General features: G+C 41.1%; 2 protein-coding genes across 3 annotated transcripts; one reads left to right on the forward strand and one right to left on the reverse strand.

Annotated features, from left to right (window-relative positions):
• rdh20 (retinol dehydrogenase 20) lies at positions 1 to 5,241 on the forward strand. Its single transcript, XM_032513807.1, is given in 6 exon segments — positions 1 to 601; positions 2,595 to 2,693; positions 4,145 to 4,290; positions 4,376 to 4,410; positions 4,413 to 4,506; positions 4,613 to 5,241. Coding segments are annotated over 6 exon segments (942 nt in total). The 5' UTR covers positions 1 to 151; the 3' UTR covers positions 4,731 to 5,241.
• On the reverse strand, positions 5,083 to 16,957 carry cse1l (CSE1 chromosome segregation 1-like (yeast)). Of its 2 annotated transcripts, none has more exons than XM_032513805.1 (25): positions 16,825 to 16,957; positions 15,913 to 16,005; positions 15,621 to 15,763; positions 15,332 to 15,433; positions 15,087 to 15,232; positions 14,903 to 14,993; positions 14,672 to 14,779; positions 13,912 to 14,004; positions 13,641 to 13,808; positions 13,428 to 13,557; positions 13,235 to 13,300; positions 12,728 to 12,930; positions 12,522 to 12,606; positions 12,295 to 12,356; positions 12,066 to 12,202; positions 9,244 to 9,347; positions 9,028 to 9,125; positions 8,772 to 8,922; positions 8,115 to 8,323; positions 7,845 to 7,942; positions 7,612 to 7,697; positions 7,143 to 7,224; positions 6,365 to 6,511; positions 5,936 to 6,167; positions 5,083 to 5,740 (listed from the first exon to the last, which is right to left on the reverse strand). In XM_032513805.1, exons 2-25 carry the CDS (start codon positions 15,995 to 15,997, stop codon positions 5,651 to 5,653), a joined length of 2,916 nt encoding a protein of 971 aa, XP_032369696.1. In that variant the 5' UTR covers positions 15,998 to 16,005; positions 16,825 to 16,957; the 3' UTR covers positions 5,083 to 5,650. The 2 variants fall into 2 exon arrangements, with proteins under 2 accessions (XP_032369696.1, XP_032369697.1); XM_032513806.1 differs by having other exon boundaries at positions 16,800 to 16,934.
• Positions 16,958 to 17,021: the final 64 nt, after the last annotated feature.

Genomic DNA, 17,021 nt, shown 5'->3' on the forward strand with positions numbered 1-17,021 from the left:
AAGACCTTCTATTGGTGGCCACCATCCGTCCGCATCCTAATCCGGCACACACACATTATATAAAAATGGCCATCCAATCCCGCGTCACACAGAGAAACAACTCTAGGCGGTCTGCTTGTGGTGCTCATTAACAGGACTGGACTGGAGCATCATGATTGTTATAGTGGACCTGCTGCTGATGCTTATCCACCTGAGCTACTCCATCCTGCATGCCATCTTCCAGACTTTGCTCAGGCCAAGGCTCAAGTGCATTGACGGGGAGCTCTGTCTGATAACAGGGGCCGGGGGCGCGCTGGGCCGGCTGTTTGCCCAGGAGTTTGCCAGAGAAGGAGCGCACCTAGTGCTGTGGGATTGCAACACGACTGCCAACGAGCAGACCGCCAAACTGGCGCGGGAGCTGGGAGTTCAGGTGCACACATACACGGTGGACCTGTCCAAGCGTCAGCACATCTATGAGACGGCGGACCGGGTGAGAGCTGAGGTCGGGGAAGTCTCCATTCTGGTCAACAACGCTGGCGTGGTGGCCGGACGGAGGCTGTTGGACTGTCCTGACGAGCTTTTGGAAAGGACCCTGCTGGTGAACTGCCACGCGCTGTTTTGGGTGAGACTATAACGCACGCACCTTTTACACACATTTGAAACCGTAAAACTACACCTTTGGTAGACACAAAGCTTCTACCAGCCTGACATGAATTACGTAACATCCAAGGCATGAAGTTAACTTTTTTGACCACCTGCTAAAAATCCACCCGCCACTGTCACTTTTTAAAAGCCGCTTTTTGTTTTGCCTCATAAAGGTGAAAAACAGGAATTGCTGTGTCTCTATGAGCCTACTCGTGGACATTGCGCCGTTGCTATAGAGGGGCACACAATGATAGTTTGATAAAGTAGTTATTGGACTTTCACTTATCATTGAACTTTCAATAATGTAGCTGTCCTCTATTTAGGTCATCCTGTAGGCTACATCTCATCTGCGGTTTTCCCCGTATCCATCGTGTGTGATTGTGTGTGTGCGCGTGTCAGTCACGTAAGTGGTTGGCCTACTGCTGGGATTGTCGCGAGTGGTGAAAATGCCATAGGGGTCCTCGGCTGTCAATCAATGTCTTCCTGTGATGCGGGCCCCTGATTGGTCCGGGCCAGTAAGCAACGGCGTAACCTGCTTACTGATAGTTAAGCGTCTGAATCACTCAATTCTCATTGGCTACCAGCCAACGTGGCAGGTAGATTGACATTGTTACCCGCCAATTGCAAAATTCACCAGCAATTGGCGGGTGTAAGGGTTTTAATTTCATGCCCTGGTAAAATCTACTCAATATAGTCCTCCCCTCTGATCTGTATTTGTGCACTGATGTGTGAAGGGATCAGATCAGGTTGTACCGCTGCGGAGCTTTAATATGTCCTTGTGACATGTTTTAACACGAGGTTACAAGTATGCGGCAGTAACCCTAAACACTCATACCCAGAATGAAAAGAGCCCGCAACGTGCCCCTAAGTTAAGACAGCATGTGATTCCACCCTTGGTCATGGTAAAGCCTTAGTCTCATGCTCATAATAAACGGGTAAGCCCATTAGCACCAAATATCAAGGTTATAAGCAACATACAGTGGGCGTGAAAGCACCTCTAATGCTCCTCATCTGGCAAAGGAGAACGCCTGCCTGTTGGGAACAGTTGGCGGCTGCAAAAGGGCCTAGTGTATGTTGGCAAAGGGGCACCACTGAGATGCTGGGCTCCTCATAAACTGTAGTCGCTTCCACTCTATGCATTTATTCTTTGCTGGATTTCTGCCACAGCTTTAAAGGCCTTAAAACTAGATTTTGACACAAGGCTCCTTTTAAAAGACATGGCCTTAAAATAGGCCCTTATCATGTCAGTTAATAATGTTCTTAAGTGGTGCATATTTTCATATTCCCTAACAAAGTCATAAATAATAAAAATACCACAGAGCAGCTGCCAACAGTCAAGTTGGGGCTTTGTAGGGCCCCTCGGGGTCTGAGGTCCTTCAACAGTTACCCTCCTGGTAATCCAGCCTTGGCTTTGAGGCCACAGGTTCATGATGTTGTAAAAAGATTTGTTGTGAAAAAAATAATAATCTGGTAATAAAAACAAGATTTTTACAATTGACAATGTGTACCGTTCAAACACACTTAAGTGTAAACTCATTGACCGGAGCCGGCTGCATTTGATCTTGAAGCTTAAAGGTGTAGAGGCCCTATGTCAAAATCTACAGTATACAATATTACCATTTCAGTTGATACTGTAATACCTGTTAACGCAAATTAAAGCAAACATATTGACCCTAAGGTGAACCTGTGGCCAGACATACTTCTGTGCAGATGAAGAAGCGTGTTTGTTCAAATACTGGTGGAATATTTCAACATACATGGCTTCGAGAGCACCAGGTAAACATGTGGGTATTTCCTCACCCGACTCTCATAGAATGCTTCAGATACCATAAAGGTTAAGTAACATTAACGCTGTGCCTGCTTGTTGAAGTTATTTGGCATCGTTGTTATATTGTGTTATTCAAAAGGTGGATGGGCTTGGGTTTAGCAGGCCATCTACATGTCTGTCTTACTTTTTCATAACTCAACAGATGACAAAGGCCTTCCTCCCTCAGATGAAAGCAAAGAACCACGGTCACATTGTCACCATTGCTAGTGCTCTTGGACTATTCAGCACTGCATGTGTAGAGGTAAGACATACAATTGTGTTCAGAATAATAGCAGCATGTTTAAAAAAAAGTGAATAATGCTTTTTAGCAGTGAATAGCTTTTAATTCCATAATATCAATGCATTGGGAACAATGCACATTCAATTCCAATTCAAAACATGACCAAAGTTGATCAAGTTTGTGTTATAACGTTACAGAAAATGAAGAAAAAGGAATATTAGGCTGTACAAAAAAAATAGTATTTGCATTTTTCTTTACAAACTCAAACATTTACTGTATTAACTGAAAAAATGTCTGAAGGGTTTGCTCTACTTTGAATCACTGCACTAATATTTAGCTGCATGGCCATTATTTCTGAGAACTGCTTCACATCTGTGTTCCATGGAGTCAACCAGCTTCTGGCACCTGTGAACAGGTATTCCAGCCCAGGACGATTGAACTACATTCCACACGGAGGTCCACGGATTGAGCTGGTCCCTCTTTGACTTTTCTTACTTACTGGTGTATTTTGGGTCATTGTGTTGTTGAAAGACCCATTTCAAAAGGCATTTCCTCTTCAGCATAAGGCAACATGACCTCTTCAAGTATTTTTGATGTACTGAAACTGATCCATGATCCCTGGTACTCGATAAATGGGCCCAACACCACAGTATGACAAAAATCCCCATAACATGATTTTTGCACCACCATGCTGTACTGTCTTCACAGTGTACTGTGGCTTGAATTCAGTGCATGGGGGTCGTTGGACAAACTGTCTGTGACCCCTAGACCCAAAAAGAACTATTTTGTTCTCATCAGTCCAAAGAATGTTGCACCATTTCTCCTTTGGCCAGTCAATGGGTCCTTTGGCAAATTTCAAATGTCTTTTTTTCAGCAATGGGACTTTGCGGGGGCTTCTAGCAGATAGCTTTGCTTCACATAGCTTTCTTCTGATCTCAACAGTTCTCACAGGTGACTTTAAGTCTTGGATTTTCCTGGAGTTGATCATTGGTTGAGCCTTTGACATTTTGGCTATTCTTCGATCCATTCGAATGGTAGTTGACTGTTGTTTCCCACGTCATTCAGGCTTTGGATGCCACTTCAAGGCATTTGAAATCCTTTTGGCTGAGCAGCCTATAATTTTCTGCACTTCTTTGTTTTCCCCTCTTCGATCAACTTTTTAATCAAAGTCCGCTGTTCCTCAGATCAATGTCTGGAACAACCCATTTTGCTGAGTATTTCAGTGTAAAATACACTATAACCAGCATGCACAACATGACTCTACAACACTTTCTAGTAAGTTATTTGCCATGTAGAAATATCACTTCTACCAAAAAATATGATTTATGGGGTTACTGATGTCGGACTGCTATTATTTTTGAACGCAACTGTATATGATTAATGACTTCCTCAACCACAAACTGAACAGACAAATCCTAGAATAATCCATTATAGACTGCATTTAAATGCTTGCATTTACTTTCTTCCTTCAGGATTACTGTGCCAGTAAATTTGGCGCCGTCGGATTCCACGAGTCACTGACGCACGAGTTGCTTGCAGAGGACATGGATGGCATCAAAACCACTTTAGTCTGCCCTTATATTGTTGACACAGGGATGTTTGCAGGCTGTGAAATCCGGTGAGATGACATCATTCATCATTTCAACTTTTGTGGATACTAGAAAAAATAGATTCTATATTCTTCACTTTTTCTTTGACATCAGGAAGGAGCTTTGCAGTTTAATTCCACCCCTGAGCCCCTATACACTGTGCAGCAGTCAATGAAAGCCATTTTAGCTGAACAGCAAATGATCTGCATTCCTCGTCTTATGTATATTGTCTTCTTGACACGAGCGTGAGTATATTAAAGAGTGAATAGGGCCATTATTGATAATTATTTTCAGACTAAAAGACACTAAATAAATGTGGGACATTTTGTTTTTCTTCCTTCCCTCCTCTAGATTGCTCCCATGGGAGGCAAATGTTGCAACATATCGCTTCATGGGAGGTGACAAATGCATGCTACCCTTCATCAAGAATGTTGAACTGAGGACCTCTAACGGCCACATCAAATCCTAAGACTGTCAGCCTCTCGTATAACCTTTTGGACCAATGCAACACTGTACATTCTTAATACATATATTTGTCATCTGAAGGGAGAGCCCAAACTGCATGTTTATCTTTTAACAATGACCTGAAGTGTAACTTTATTCACAGCCATTGGTGCATACATGTAGGGTAATTTCTGCTTATAAATACCTAGAACTGGATATAAAGGGCCACCAGGGATGGTTTAAGGAAATTCCTCCTTATTTATAAAGTTATTGATTTATCTCAGCACTGGAGGCCAAAGAGCCAGTAAGATTGACCAAACCAAGATAAATTTATCAAAATACAGCTTACAGAAAAGAGTCTGCAATGATAACAGATCTATACAAGGGCCTCTTTTAATTCACATTAACAAACAGTGCAGAAACAAAGACTAGACAATAAGAAATTTACGGGAAACATGCAACAGAAAATTATGCATTATGTTTAAGCCACAGACTACAGTCTCCATAACTGTAAAAGGGAATTCAGTCATACAAAATAGCACTAAAGAAATCCCTCCCATATGATTGTGATGTTCAGCTGTTCCACAACACTGTTGAAGTATACCTCTGCTGCTGCCGTTTCTGAAATAAACTGACAATTGTATCAGAACTTGGTATCCAATTCTTTGTTAGCCACACAGCGAAGGCCCAAAAAACGAAACCGTAATTCAGTTAAGTCAATTTTTGGTCATGTCTTTAAAAACCCTTAAAAAACATGTATCAGAGAAGACACCCTAAATTCAAGAATTTAAAGTCAGGCTAATAGATCGTAAACTGTAGAGTCAAACCAGACTTGTAAAGATTTAAATTCAGCTGAAACAGGTCTGTCGTGGGACCTGAGGTCACCGTGGCTACTCCTGCAGTGTATTGTGGTCTCCTTGTTAAGTGAACACCACCACATCCGTTTCAAACCAACTGCACAGTGGCTGCCTGTAAGTAGCCCTGCAGGAACTGGAGGGCCTCTGCATTCAGACTGGTGCTCAGCATAGACGGAACCTGCACCAAAAAATTGAAACGAGGCGAGAATCACTCATTTGCTTTCTGTATTGTCCTATCATCTGTAGCAGAGCACAGCAGTTCCGCAATAATTGGAACGTTTCTGTTATTACAAGTATAACGTTATGAAATAACCAGAGAACATGACTTTGGCACAAATTGCAACATGTTTCCCCTGCATGTCTTAAAACATACCCTTCCTGGACAGGCAGTAGACAGCTTGTGGAGTGACTGAGCCAGCAGGATTTTGGGATTGCCTACAGCGTCTCCTATTGGGTCGTGCTCCTTCTTTCCAGCAAAGGCAAGTTGCGAGAACGCGGTCTGATAGCCTGGTGCGTCTTCAATGTCAATGAAGTGCTCATCATCTGGGATGCTGTCATCTTCTGGCAACTCAAATAGACCAATGAGCGCCTGGAGCAGAGGGGTCCTGAACAGACACATTACTCCCACATCATTGGTTATACTTTTACTCAAGACAACAAATTAACATAGTATGTATCAGGAGAGTATTTCTGCCATTATTATTTCTGTATTCTGTCTGGGGGGGGGGGGTGTTATGGGCCAAGTACCTGCTTAAAAAACAAGGAATGCTATGATTGGGTCGTCTTTATGCTGATTTCCTACCAGAGTTTAGTGTATTCTGTGTCCATCATTGCAGGACATTCAGTAAGGACTTTTGTGATGCCAACAGCGCAGATCTTCTTCTCAACTGGTCCAGACACCTTCTGAACCTCTGGAATAATTATTTTCTCCAACACCATACCAAACATCCTACAACACAAGAAGCAAACAGGATTAATGCTGTGCATTTTGCCACTGGTTGTCTGCACTTACATTAAAGACAAGATAACCTGGTGACCTGCAAAGGCTCTGGAACCAGGCCATATTGGCTATACTGCAGACAGGAGAAAGAAACCAGCATCATCATTATCATCATATGGAGAAATGTGGTGATGATGATGATGATGAGGAGGACTGTGTCCGTGAGGGAACAAGTATTGTGACAACTGGGAATCGGGATGGAAGGATACCAGTTAGAAACACCTTTTCACCATTAAACTGGGTAGCCTGTGAAATCCATTCTAACTGCTGTAAATCCAACCTGACTACAGCTTCCATCCTTCACCAAGAGTCACCTTTCAAGCCTAAAAAGGATGAGTGTTTGATAATAAAAGTATTGGTTAACATATTCCTTTACAGTATGTCCTATTCACAGTGATCAAAACAGGTTTAAATAGCTAGAGGGACCATCATCTTCTGTTGTGCCGTAAAGGTTAATGGAACTTGTCATGTTCCAACTGCCTAAACCCTTCACAGATGGATGAACCCGCTAAATAACTGCAGTAAGATGTTTGTGTACTTTCTGTCAACATCTTGTGGCCTATATTGAAAATACACATACTTTGGCTGGATGCTGTCAAAAATCTCCTGAACTGCAATGGCTCCATATTTGACACAATACAAGTTGATGAACACCAAGAAACCTGTGAGAAATAAAGAAAGCAAGCATTGAGACAGTATTTTATACTAGAGGTGGTGATCATTTTCACTATACTGGCTAATATCACTAGAGATGTTCCAATACCAGTATCTGTGTCACCTCCGATGCTGGTATCGTATCGGGAAGTACTGGAGTTTATTCACTGATCCGATACTAAAACATAATAAAATATATGACACACTGGTATCAGATCAGTACTTGGTATTGGCCAATACACAAGTTTAGGTATCAGAATCGGGAAGCAAAAAAATGGTATCGGACCATCTCTAGATATTACCAGTTAAAAAGGCATGTGCTTGGTCACCCAACAATGTCTGACAGATAAATAGCTTTTAACAGAACATGAACATAATGAGATGATTGTACTAACTTTTGATAAACTTGGTGGTTTTGGAGCTCTGTAGTCTCTGGAAGAGCAAAATGAAGATCTGTTTCCTGTACTGAGTGATAGATTCTCTGGCAAAAACAAACAAAAAACATGTCATGGCCTATGTTAACTTAAAAAATGTCATGACCTAAAGAAGAAGAAAAGAAAAAAATCCATTTCACAACGTACAATATTTTATATATGATCCACTGAGAACACAACTACAAGCAACTTACGGGGGCATGTGCTCTATGATGCTGTTGAGAAGGTAAAAACCTTGGTGATCATTGGCTTTAGAGGCAATAAGCTTTTGGAATACTCCAAGCAAGCCGGGCTGAGAGAGATAGATGAGCAAGACAAGATCCTAGTGTCAACATACTGGTCACACAACAAATAAATTCTACAATGTATAAATGTTAAACATAATAGGTGCAATCACAGTTATCCACTGCATACAACTAAACATTACCATTTTCTCTGCTGTACACAACACTGCCTTCACTTACTATTTTATCCGCAGCAGAGCCGGCAATAGAGGCCCCTCCCTTCTGCAGGTACGCCTGAAGCAGACGCACCAGAGGAGGGATGTTTCCTGTCCGTTCCCATAGCACAGGCTGCAGCAGGTGAGGGAATAAAGCCATGTAGGAAGAGGGAATAGAGTTGGAGTGGATCTCTAGCAGGAGAGACATCACCTGGAACACGTATGGAAGAAACTCTGCAACAGAGGACACATGGAGGATGAGTGGAGTTGCCTCTATCAGCCACCATCTGTGTTCATGAGCATGTCATCTACACCAGACATATTCAACAGGGGGTCCGTGGCCCCAAAATGTGTTTCAAATATTCAAAACTAATTATTACTATTAATATATGTCTAAAAATATACATTACCATCATGTTTTATGAGCAAAGATAAATTGGCCTATTTGTGGAAAAAAAAAAAAAAAATACGCATTGAAAATAAGCTTGGTAGCCACACAATTAATGTTAAGGATTCACTGCCATTCATCTTCATCCATGCAGCTCAGTTTGAAGCAACTTAATATATGAAGCAGGGGGTCCCTACTTTGTCTCTCTCTTAGCTAAGGGGTCCTTGGCCTAAAAAAAGGACCTCTGATCTATATATATACCATATTAATCAATTACTTAAGTAAATGACAAACCCTGGACATCGTTCTGAAGGATCTCAGTGAAGACGGGGAAGAGCGCTTCCTCGAAGCTGCTGACCGTGGTGGGGTTGGCCTTGCAGGTGATCCGGACAGACAGGCACAGGGACTCAAACAAGTAGTGGTTAAAGTGAGGCTTGCTGGGATTCTGGAAATGGATGACAATTTTGAAATAGTTGACACGTGCATCCTCTGAACAAACCAGCATCTTGGTGAATCTATCTATATACATGAATAGTAAAGTGTGTGTTACCTTGCTGACTAAGAGGAGCTTATGAGTGAGCTGACCAATCAGGGTGGGAATGTAAGGAACAATGGCCTCCTGCAGCAGGGAGAAGCTGCGCATGATGGCTTTAAAAATGAAGAAAGACATTATGAGGCTACTTTAAATTATTTTGGAGCTGGTCTGACTCTGACTTGTAAACAGTAATAGAAAGCATTTTAGATGAAAAAGGAAAGTCAGATTTACCTTTCATAATGTATTCATTTTCTGCAGAACCAGGAAGAGCCAATGCCTTGAACAAGTTGTTGAGCAGCTGTTCAGTAAAAGGAGCCATCTCTGCGGGGGTGATACTGAAAAACATACAGAGGGGATGATTGGCTAAAATAATGTGTTAGTAGCTATGCCAGTGTGTCCTCTATGTTGATGGCAGCTCGCCATGGTAAAATTTCTGCCACCATGGTATAGGGCAGACGCACAACAGGATCATTGGAACACTGACAGGATATCATCACTTGCAAAGTCATGGCAACCAACAGGGCAAGTACTACTTGTCACTCAATCTTAGGCAAAGTGACAAACAGCAACAAAAGCAGCGACATGAAATTTGCACTCACGTGGGTCCCGTGAAATATGACAGCTAAAAATGAATGGAAAATAGCATTGTGGACACTAGATTTTAATGAATTTACGGTTTATCAGACCCCAGATGAGACAAGAAGCTAATGTTAGTGAACAATGTGGTCCCTATGCCCCCCTAATGTCACAGAAACCACTGAGAGAGAATATTGTCTTTAGATGTTATCAAAACGTCGGTGACGTGTATATGCACAGATCTGACACCGCCCGTCTGCTTTAATCCCTGGCTCTGGGAGCACTGTGCATTGCTTTTCCCTGAAAAAGACAGCAGTGTCGGTCTCCCCAGGGACCGCCTGTAGACCTTTTGGTTTTGAAATATACCCAAATTCACCAATACGTAGGATACAGACATTTCTGTAATCTTACGTTGCAACGTCTGCTGTACAGTATCAGTTGCAGCGTGCAGCGTGTGCTTGATGCCGCTGTCTACACAACGTTATCATTTAGCACTGTGGATGTTAACATCACTATAGCTCTGGTAATAGTTTTTGTTCTTGGTGTGGACAGGCCTAAACAGATGGTTACTAAGTATAACAGACCGTTGCCATGGACAGTTTAGATCACAGACTCTGGCAGACCATTTTTTAAATCAATAAAACCTTTTTAAAATGAACATTTGTGCTCAAAAGAACATCATACCGCTGGGACTGCTAGCAGCACTAACGCAACAGTGCAAACAGAGCACAGACTTAGCTTACACATCGGGGTGACCTGGCTTCTGCCAGAGAGCTGGCTTATCAGCAGTATAGTAGGGCTGCACAATTAATCTAATTTGAATCACGATCATGATTTTGACTTCCAACGATCACATTTGCATTTTTTGTAGCGCATCTACCCCTCCGTAAACCACTGTCTGCTCATGTGCCAGTCAGAGTAGTTCCCTGCATCGTGCAGCTTAGTTTCTAGATGTAGACAGTCACAGAGGACAGAGTTATGGGAGGAAAATTCAACATAGTCGGTTATACGTCGGTCTCAAGGTTTACCAGTTTACCAGTAAACGTAACATTTTGTCCCATCTGTGTTGTTTTTCAGACAACAGCAGTGACCAGTCCTAGTCGGTGCTAATTAGCGTCCGCTGCAATGTTGTTAGATCGATATGGTTTCATTTTGCGTTACATGACCCATTTCTTCTGTAAAGCTGTGCCTGTATTTGGACCTCTCTACTCTCCTCCTACTCTCCGCGCAGCCCCGCCACACAGCGCCAGTCCACACTTCTGGCCTTTGTCTACAGTTTTAATTTTTTATTAACACAGCTGTATATTGTTAAGTATGAGAGGCAAACCTGTATTTGTGCCAGTGTTTCCGCGGGTAACTCTGCTATCGCGGCCGCCACGGCAAAAAACACAGAAGAAGTTATTGAATGCAACTAACTTCAGTTTGTAGAGTAACAGCGTGTGAGACAGAGGCTGCTGGACCTGGGCCAGAGATGTGACCCATGGCCAGAATACCATAGTTCATAAAAATGCAGTGACGATACAGACATTTCATACACACGTGTGTATCCGCCATTCAACCCGTGCTGGACCCGTTCATAATGATCAGCCGTCTCTGTGAGTAGCGTCCTTCGCACTCCTCTCTCCCTTGCTCTTTTAATCAGTTATTGTTGAAAACAAGTGAAGGAGCTTTCTCAGAGATGTATTTAAAAAATATATATATCCTAGGCTATTTATTTCAGATAGCTCATTTTCATTTACATGTGTTGCAGCTGTATGTCTATACAACTTCAACATAAGAATGTAACATAATATGGATGTGAAAGCAGTTTTAAACAGCCTATGTGTCAATAAAATTGGTTTTGGTTAAAATTAACAAATATCGTTATCACAATATTGATCAAAATAATCGCGATTATCATTTTGGCCATAATTGTGCAGCCTTACAGTAGAGTGAACCGGGACGCAGGCAGGTAACCTCTGTCACTATAACTGTAAATAGGGTGAAAGCAGTTAACAGCCGGTCATAGTTTGTTAAATTAAAAACGCACATAGTGATGCAGAAACTCCGAACATTGGGCCTATTTGGGATAATAAACCGGCGCAGCTAATCTATGAACCCGTATGCATAACTTAGAACTCATTTGTAACTTAAACCAATGGGTTGAGAGGCTCAACATTGCCATGCATTACCGTCGTCATCTATTTAGATGTTCATTTCACCTAAGGGTTATGACTACCTAGTTCATCTATTAGTAAAATTCACTGTTCAACTAAGTCAATCATGTACTAGTGAACGTAACGAATGTAAATATGGAGAAAGTTGTCTTGGTTTAAGCTGGACTGGGTTAGGATGTGAGAGTTACAAAATTTTAATCATAATAAAAAAAAAATACCAACTTATTTTAACATTCCATTATACACTATACAATCCCAGCTCACTTTTTTTCTATTTGGAAAAAATGCCGGTGAGCAAGACTCACCCACACTGATACTTACAGTGTGGTGTTGTTGGGGCCTCTCATGGTGAACAGCCTCTCCAAAGCATGGGCGGCGTAAGTATGCTCCACTGTGCTCTCTGCCTGCAGGTGACTTATCAATAGAGGAACTGCCTGCAGCAGCTGCTCCTTAGGGAGCTGAAGAATAAGGACAGAGAAGAAGCTCTCTGTAATGCATTCATTTTGCCTTTTGAAAATTAACAAGTTGCGGAGAAATTAACAGTTCATACCTGGCTTCTGAAGATCATGACATACTTGATGGCATCTGCCTTCAGCACTGGGAACTCATTAACTACAATGACAATTTGTGCCTGATGTTTATTAAAGTCTATCCACAAATAGATGTAGACATTCAAATGTCACCCCAGTTCGATGAACAAAAACCTAAAGTGAGCCAGCTGGTGTAACACAGAATACAATTCTACATCACATTGAGATGAGTTAAAAGTATTCTTACCATTAGGGGAGTTTAGGTCTGAGAGAATGTGGTTCACAAAAAATTCATTCAGATTCACCAACTCATTGGCTTGTGTGATTCCATGCTGGTGAGTGAACAGAAAAAATAATGTAAAGACTGAGCAAATTATACTAATTATGTCAAACAGATTATAAATGTTAATTTTTTATATATATATTCAATGAGCCTCTGAAGGTCAACAGTACCTTCTGTGTCTGTGCTTTAGATGCTAGTGATGTGACCAAATAGATGGCGGCATCTTTGTGTTTCCAGTTCTCCCCAGGGTTCTTGGCGTACTCTCCCAGCATGGAGTTCACATAGCCAGAGAAGATTGCCGTGACAGGGCCCTCGAAAAATTTGCAAAGGCCTCTCACCAAGTCACATGCCGCCCTACGACGAGTGTCAATGTCTGACAAAGAATGGAAAAAGGGTTAAAAATGGGGATATGGTTATAATTAGTATTGTTTTGTTAACTGTCCATAATTTTTATGTGGAAACCTATTGAAACTTTAGATGTAAGATGTACCAACCAATTGACTAAATAACTATGAATATGGAATTTGACTAATCTTATATGCCAAGTGAGAAACTTTCCAAACAGTCAAACTCAAAATATGAGGAGGAACTACATATCCTTTTATGTGTGTGTGTGTGTATGTATTATTATTATGTTGCATTAGACGAGGTGATAAGCAATAATCTCAAATCTTTACCAGATCCTTCAAGGTCCCTCCGGATGTATTCCTCAGAGTTATCCTCAAAGGCCTCCTCATCAGCACCTAATCAGGCATTACAAGCCATCTGGTCAGTATCCCACAGTATACAAGTCAACTGCACCCTGAATCAGCTGTCTACCAATAACATTTCGAAGTGCAATCTAAATTTGTGAAAAATGCATTTACTTACTTCTGAACTCCATGTTGGGAACAATGACCTTCTCACAAATGCTAGTGAGTGTATTCTGGTCCTCAAATAGATGTTTGTAGTGCGGCCTTTCACACACTGATGCCAAGAACTGGATTGCATTGCTTACCAGCTGAAACAAAGCCAAGGTCTATTGTTAGTAAAAGTAAACTTCAAAAAAAAAAAATAACAGAAGTGAGGGATTGGTCCTCTCACCAGGTCATATTTGACTTCCTGGCCAGTAGAAACTAAAAGGTTCCAGATAGCAGTGACAAAGCGTGGCAGATATGGCTGGAATTCTTCATCATACTTTTGAGCATAGAGAGCAGCATTGTCACAGATCTGAGACTTCAGCAGCTCCAGGAGACCGGCTTCCTCCTCATCCTATGGAGTTGTCACAAGAAGCAAACACACAAAGGTTTAAAGCCACTCTATAACATAGCAGCGTTAAAAAAATGTATTGCATGAGGGAAAAAGAAAAACTCACATCAGTTTGTAAAAGTTTATTATCCAAAGTCAGTAGGCCGTGGAAATTAGTCATCCATGTTTCCATGTTGTCTTCAAAAAACTCTGGAAGGTCCTGTGTAATAGCAGAGGACAGTTGAAGGCAAATGTTTCACATAACCATAAAAAACAGAAGCTGACTTTACCTCTATATGGGGCAAGTGCATCATTAACTACTGTGCATGATTGCCTTGCTTTAATTACAAATTAATTAATGTTTAACTATTTGACTGCCTTTACTTCCAATTCAAAATAATTTTAGCTTTTGAGAAACAGACTCCTTATGGATGATTTTTATTACTGATTTCAACTTATTTCTTTAAGGCAAAGAAATTATGATTGGGTTGTAATTAATCTTGAAAAAACAACTCTGATACTGAAACTTCTGTAACTGAAAAATGTTTTTCATCCAATGTGCCAGATAGCAATTGTTGACAGGGACTTTACACAGCACAAAAGAGAAATAATACAACATCAACTCTTTGAATGGAAAAAGGTTCCTGACCATGAAGACCCAAAGCTACTTCACATTAATCCTTTAGAATCAACTTTGATCTTGGGTGCAACTTCAAACATCTCCACAGTAACAAATGCCATCAAAATATATAATGGGAAAACAGCACACAAAGAGGTTTGTATTGCAATGTAGTGCTTGGGGGTGGAAAAAGATTACCTAAGCTACGAAAGACAATGCAGCTGTCCAAACCATCAAAGCCTTGAAGTACAAGGAAAATTGAACTGACCTGGAAGTTAAGACTGTAGAACAGCTTGGAGATGAGCGTGAGGGAAGAAAAGAGGACCTTTAAGGCATTGACGTCTGTAGCATGAGTCTGACACAACTCAATAGTGGCCTACACCAAAGAAGAGTGAAAATTCACTATTACTACTCCTTCATTTACAAACATTTTGATATTTCAGATGTTATATAACAACTTGTAAATTTTGTAGTAATTGAACTGCAAGCCATTACAAACCTTGAACAACTCCGTCAAAGGTAGGGCGAATGTGTCCAGTACTAGTTTGATCTCTGACCAAAGCTCATTTGATTTAAACTCATGGCGGTACCTTGAAAAAAAATAAGGGAGTGGACAGAAAATACAATATTATATTTTTATTTAGTCATTAAAACAGTTTAAACCATTGAGAAGTGAGCTCTACCTCTTGAAGAGGGAATGTGCCGTACGAAGCACTCCATTGATGATGTGGAAGTCTCCACTTCTGAAGCGGGTCACCATCTCAGTTAGCAAGTCCGGCCATTTTTGAGGAAAATCTTCCCTTCCTATAATACTGATGGCATCACTCAACTGTAGAAATGCAGAGGATAAACAGGGGTCTGTTGAGCAAATGCCTTTACATCTTCAAATTAGACCTTTAAAAAGGCACTGTAACATGTGAAGATGTACCTGTTTTTGAATCTGTTCTGGACTGCTTAACATCAAATTTATTATATTTGCTTTGATCGCTGTTCGGTCTGGATCAGAGACTTTGTTAGGTTCATCTTCAACCTTTGGGAAAACACCTCACAAAGTCAGATAATCAACTCAAAACTAATACAATAACGGTTCTGTTCAGATTTTTAACTAAATGATACTGTATATAGTTTGTCCCATACAGCCCCAATCTAATCAAAAACTGTATCTATATTCAACATACAAGAGTCAACATTGATTGACTATACGTAGTGAGACTCACAATGCGCCAGTTTCTTTTGATGTAGTTCTTGAAGGTAACAGCAGCACAGACACGGATCACATTGTCTTGGCACTTCTCCAGCAAAGTGAGTAGAAATAAGGGGTAGTTCTGGTTTCCCTCAACAGATTCCAGGAACTTTTCCGCTATAAAAGAAGATATATTAAAAAAAAACAGGTTTAGCAAAGCGGAGATTACACAATCAAGTAAATAATTCGCATTAATAGGTCAACAAGGACAATGTCATTTATAAACTGTATTAATATATGCACGTTTATGCTACGTCATGTATTACCTGGACGTCTGACTGTTGGGTCTGGGTCCAGCGTTTTCCTTAGGAACTCGGTGAGGGTTTGAAGGTTAGCATCATTCAGTTCCATGCTTGTAACTACAGGCAAGAAAATGAGCGAGTGAATTAAAGAGACAAACCAGTATCTGGCAGAAATTTGCTAAAGAGGCTTATAGCCTTACTAAACAAATGGACTTAATCTAAACTCTAAATGCTGAGTAATCATTTAGCTACACAAACAGTAGCGATCAAAATGTGTGTATTGGTTGCTCTAAAATCATATTACTTAAAAGTTAGTCAATGTGTGCTGAAAGTAACTGGTGAAATAATTATTTTGAGACTAAAACGTCAGTTTTACTGCTCTAACAACTAAAGGCAATTCTTGATACAAAGTTTACAGTTCTTCTGCTAGTCTCAGTCATAGCTGACGTTACATGCATGCAGTCCGCCGATTGCAGCAGCTAACCTAGCTAGGCTGGCTACTTTAGCCTCAATCTGGCGTTAGCTTCGTTGGCCCCGCTGACTCCAGATCAGCTTATGCAGTCTAATGTCTAAGCTAGCAGGTTTAAGGTTGTATGGTCTTCTGTAAACTGAATATGACTGTCGCTACATCGCATAAACTTTATCTTATAGAAATAGATGTATTTAACTTAAGTTAAATATTGATTCAGTCCCGAACTAACAAATAGTGTACATTATCTAAAGCTGCATGGAAAGCAATATCTCATTTCCAGTGAATAGACTGATCCAGTAGCAGTCCCCTCTCCAAGTCAGCCTGCTATTAGCGCTAGCTTGCTAATGTGTTTTGTGCTAAACATAAAGTTAGCTAAATTCCAAATAAACATTTACCCGCAAGATGTCGGACCATGACCCAAGTTAGAATCCCGTATAACCTAATAAAGGACTGGGACGTCTTACCGTTACAGTAAATTTCAGCCAGAATGGGCAAGGGAGGCAGTAACGTTGCCAGCCGTACAGACCAGTCGTGCTCGCCGTGCCAGCGTTCAAACGTCTTCAGCAAAAGGAACTGCGCGGTCAGTGTACTGCGCACGCGCAGATAACAGATGAAAGTTGTAAGACACGCCCCTTACTTAGTCTTTGGTCTTTATCTCTTT

Source organism: Etheostoma spectabile, chromosome 4 (assembly GCF_008692095.1).
Source record: "Etheostoma spectabile isolate EspeVRDwgs_2016 chromosome 4, UIUC_Espe_1.0, whole genome shotgun sequence".
Lineage (NCBI taxonomy): Eukaryota > Metazoa > Chordata > Actinopteri > Perciformes > Percidae > Etheostoma > Etheostoma spectabile.